The 5193-nt window shown below is 33.5% G+C and overlaps 1 protein-coding gene across 1 annotated transcript; it reads right to left on the minus strand.

Annotated features, from left to right (window-relative positions):
* Positions 1-1772: 1772 nt before the first annotated feature.
* On the minus strand, positions 1773-5193 carry LOC143251588 (organic cation/carnitine transporter 2-like). The gene is made up of 2 exons (XM_076502860.1): positions 4796-5193; positions 1773-1880 (listed from the first exon to the last, which is right to left on the minus strand). The coding sequence occupies exons 1-2, from the start codon at positions 5147-5149 to the stop codon at positions 1773-1775; spliced, it is 462 nt and encodes a 153-aa protein (XP_076358975.1). The 5' UTR covers positions 5150-5193.

Raw genomic sequence — 5193 nt, forward strand, 5'->3', positions numbered from 1 at the left:
TCCAAATCTAAGTGAAAAATGATGTAAATTAACAAAAAGAAAAGTCCATAACTTCATAAATAATTAAAAAAAAGTTATGAGAAAGTCGAGATCCAGAAGTGTGCGTGATCAAAGCTAAAGCAACGTGTTTAAGAATATATTGCCTAATAATTTGTTTTCCTACAAATATTGAATTATTCTGGAGCTCATCACATCGTTACGTAAAGTTCACGTCACCAAGTTAATTTGTGTTGTTTATGTGAAAGATGAGATAGAAAGGTCATTAAAATTGGATTTATACGTTTGCAAATTGATCTTCTAATAATTTCGGAGCAACTACTATAGAGGTTATTGTTTTCTTAATGCAATGTTAAATGCTTTTTGTCTACAACGAGGTTTCGAACCCGAATTTTAGAATTTTAAGTCCGTAAACTTACAGCTGATCAACTTAAGGAAGTTTCAAAGAAAACTAAACTTATTATCTTAAAACGATTTTGGAGATTCAACATGTCGTTATAGTTTATATCACCATGCCCGGTCATGTTCTACCTGACAACCGTGCATCTTGGCAATAGTCCTTTAACGAAGTTCATGTTACAAAAGACTCTTTTCTATGGATGTTATGCCCAACACACTCCTCTTGAGTACTTTACTTAAACAATCTGGGGTACGAGAATAAGTATAGCTAGTAAATTGATTTGTGTGTTTGTGTATGAACTAGCAGGAATATCCGTTTCATTTTCATATACTTGAGATATGCGACAGTTCAACGAAAGTTATGAAGAACCCATAACCTTTCAGCCTCATTTCCAGGCGGAAATCTCCGTTGGTCCCTAAATTATATTTTATACTGTTGCCTGGAGTTTGAATTGTTGCGGGTCTTGTTTGAATGGTCCTCTTTCTCAGTGTTGATTTATATTCCGTTGCTCTCAACGTTATTAGATATGAAAGATGCCTCCATTTGAAAAAGTCTCAATATTAACACATCTTTATCATTTGAATGTAAAACTATTTTACGTCGGAAAAAAATCTGTTACATACTCTTCATAAGAGCAATAAACTTACATGGCATTAATTTACTTGAAACTCAAAGAAAGTCAAAATGTAGTTCTGATACATGGCGTTCCATTGAAACTCTGTATCGTTGTGGTTGTCACAAGATTTTCAGAGTTGCATATTGAAAATAAATTTATTTTATTAGTATAAAATCAACTCGATTTTCTCTATGTATTGATACTACATTTTGAACAACAAAAAGTAAAATCGTTCAGACCGCGTCAAGATGTGTTTGTTTGTTTCTGAACTTTGCGCAAACCTACACGAGGACTATCATCTCTAGCCGTCTTAATTTAGCAGTGTAAGACTAGAAGGAAAGCAACTAGTCACTACTACCAAGTGCAAACTCTTGGGCTACTATTGTATCAATGAATATTGGGATTGACCGAACATTATAACGTCCCCATGGCTGTAAAGATACGTTTTAGTGTGACGGAGATTCGAATCCGCGATCTTCGGATTACAAGTCGAGCGTCCTAACCACCTGGCTATACCGGGCCTTCTTTAGTCTAAAATTGTGAGCTCATTTCTTTTTTGAAATAGCTCATTGTAAACGTATAAGAGAACAAGCTGAGGGTTAGAATTACACAAGTCACGTTTTGTAATAATGAAACAAGAACAGTAATGATAATGACTTTAGATTATAATTTCCAATATTTGATGTTATTCTATCCTATTAAAATGTTTTAATTAAAGAGAAGTTTGTTTTATAAAAAGGTAAATCGTCTCTAAAATACTTACTTGTCGCCAAGATGGCCGGCTATAAATACTCCAAACAACATTCCCAACATAAACACCGTTTGGTTCATGGACACGAGCCATTCACGATCGCAGAATAAGTCCCACTGAAAGATATAAAACTTTAGGCCTGAATGGGAATTCGAGAACGGGTAAAAATATTTCGGAAAATTTCCACCATGAAAAATTAACTAGTTAATGTTGGTAAATGATACTTAAATAAACGTTTGGACAATCAAGGATGGACATAAGTATTTGCTTGTATGCCTTTGGTTCTAGGTTTATTCAAACATATTCTACAAACTTCAAGTTACTCTGATATACAATTTGTCGAAAACTCAGATTCACAGACGCAATTTCTCTCTAAAATAACCGTCGTTAAAAATCTGTTAGGCCGAACGTATTGTTAAGATTTATTTACATCTGTAAGGCTCTGAAGCTTAAAGTCAGTATAACTTTTCTTTAATTATTATAATATTTATACTTTATCATACATTAAGGTTTTTGTAATGTTATTTTGAAAACAATAAAAACAATTTCTTAGAGAATCTGCCTCGTGTGTGACTTATAAATCTGTTTTATTGATTATTCGTGTTCTCCTTGATTATTAAAACCTGTCTCATATATAATAAAACAAAGGAATTTAAGATTAAAAAAATTGAACACACTTTTGAAAATTTGTTATACTCTGTTGTACATGGAATAGATACGGGATTTACCTTATGGGTTCGCTTTTAGTTGAGATTTATATATGCAAAGACGGCTCGCTTGGGTTGAGAAAATATTTTACATAGAAGAGCGAACAACGTTACGACCTTCTTTGGTCATCGTCTTTGCATATATATTTCTCTACAAGTGGGTTTTTTCGACATCACTGATTAGTTGGAATTTGTTACAGTTCACCAAATAAAACTGAATAAAGTTATAAGAAACTATGGAATCGGATGTTAATGACTTTCTAATTATGGGAGATATTAATTTCATCCTTATAAACTGCGAAATCATGGGGAATAAGGGGCTCAGTGTCGTTTTAGGGAACCCAATAAGGACAATTGTATTTTACATTTATTCTTAACCAAAAAGAGGGACTTGACATAAAAGTAAGCCACACTTTAAGAACTGTGTTATACTCAGGTAAACGTATAACAGGAGTTTCGACAAGATATGTCACTAAATGATAGTGATATATATATTCTGGTTGAGTTTTAGTGAGGAAATGAATGGTTGAAAACAATTGTAATACAATGTGAGAACAATCGTTATTAATTCAAAAGATAAAGACACGTGGTACTTTGCTTACGATGGACTGTTTTCTCTTCACAAAGTCAAGGTATTGTCAAACCTTCATGATACTAGGAATTACACTTGCTAAACGAAATATATCTAATTAAAATGCTTCCATATGACTTGTTATTCTTATACCATACTGATACGATTTTGATAACCATATAATATCTGTACAACCTTGGAAAGACTTATCCTTAACATCTTTAACGAAGTCACTACAAAAATGTTCTCCATGATCAATAAAAAGTATCTCCTACTTGGGAAATGACATGGGAACAAAGGTAAATTTAAACAAGACAGGTTTAACGCATTTAGTTACACGCATGGTCTGGTCTTATAAAACACAACAAAATATTTATACAAAGTCTAGAGGACTAGATTAGATACTTTCTTGTGTAGGACTAAAAGGACAAGTGAAAGCTTCAAAACTAGTTTTCCTGGGTTAGAAGTAATAATTTTACATATATATTTTTCTCTACAAGTGGGGTTTCTCGTCATCACTGATTAATAATTTGTTCCATAATTTGTTTTCGTTTCAGTTTCATGTAACTAACAGACATGCATGGTATTGTGTATTTTACACTAAGATTGTTTGTTTATAGGTAAGAACAAAGTTACACTTAGGACTATCTGTGCTATTCCTACCACTGGTTTAGAAACCCGGTTTCTAGCGAAGTTCGTGCAAAGACATACCGCTGTACCACTGGTTGGGAAGGGGCTTGACAAGTATTTTATTGTATGTATTGTATTCACCTTACTGTAATAACGTCTTAAAGAAGTGTAATTTAAATAGCTAAGGTTAAAACTGATGTTATAACACCTGTTAAAACACCCACGTTTTGTTTCCATGCACTTGGTTGGTATAGCGGAAATAATGCGTTTTGTGATTTCGTGCGTAACCATAAACAAAGCTATACGAAATGGTATGAAAAGAACGCAGTATCACGTACAACAGTTAGGAGAGTAGAAAACAGCAAATAAAGCAAAAGTCTTGTAATTAGAGAAACATTCAGTATCGCTTACTCATCTCTCTTTGGCAATGAACCAAAATGGTCACGTAAGGTCACTGTGCAGTTTTGTCTGTTAATAAATATGTAAGTGCACAGTGACTTTCCGAACACCCTGTAGTTCCAACACGTTTGTCTGTGATTTACAGACAAAATCGTTACGTGACGATTTTGGTTCATTGCCATCATATCGATTATAAACCGACAAGAAGTTTATAAGAAAAAATTACATAAAACTATAAATCATCTGCCTAACTTACTTCAAAATTCACTATCAACAAATTATTTTTTGAGCTCTCGTGATTTCAAAGGAGTGATGAGTGTTTCTCTAATTACAATGTTTTTCTCTGTAGTTTCTCTGATGTCAAAACTTCTGACAGTTTCTTCTATTAACTGTTTCAAATGGAGCTGGAGGACAAAATTTGTTGACTACTTCAGTTAAATATTGATTCACAATGACACAAAATCATTCTTCAAATTAATAATTTTGTTTCCGAACTATGAATATCTATAATGTTTCTTATTTCACATACAGAAAAATAACTCAGTTTACCTCGTAAGCTATAAAGTCTGGAGACAGCTTTATAGCTTTACTGTCTAAAAGTGGGTTTATGTTGTGAAATTGTGTTTCAACTATCAGGTTTAACGTATTATTTTTATACGATTGACGACTGAAAGTAATTACACTGAAAACTTATAAAATGACTTATTTACAGCTTACAGCTTACCTGAGTTATTATTGTGTTGTCTCTAGAGCTGTAATCCCATTTTGTACATGGAACTGTGACATTCTGATCAATAATTACATCCCAGGAATCAGGTAACTGTACTAACGTGTAGCTGTAACTCTGACACTGGCTGAATTCTTGCTTATTAGTGTCAAACGGTATGGAGACATTCCTCCATCTGATGACTGTCCAGTTATCTAGTTGGTGTGGTTTGGCACACCAGTGGTCAGTATCGGGAGCCAAAAACGGTATGGCCAAAACTTTCCAAGCAGTCGGCATTCCGCGGTATATAAGTAAGATTGTTATGTAACACTGAAGTCTTCCTAAGTTACCTATGACGTCAGTGATTTCCATGTTTTATTTTCGTTGTTGTTTTTTGACAAGTTTCTTCCTACTAG

This window comes from Tachypleus tridentatus, chromosome 6, assembly GCF_004210375.1.
Source record: "Tachypleus tridentatus isolate NWPU-2018 chromosome 6, ASM421037v1, whole genome shotgun sequence".
Taxonomy (NCBI): domain Eukaryota; kingdom Metazoa; phylum Arthropoda; class Merostomata; order Xiphosura; family Limulidae; genus Tachypleus; species Tachypleus tridentatus.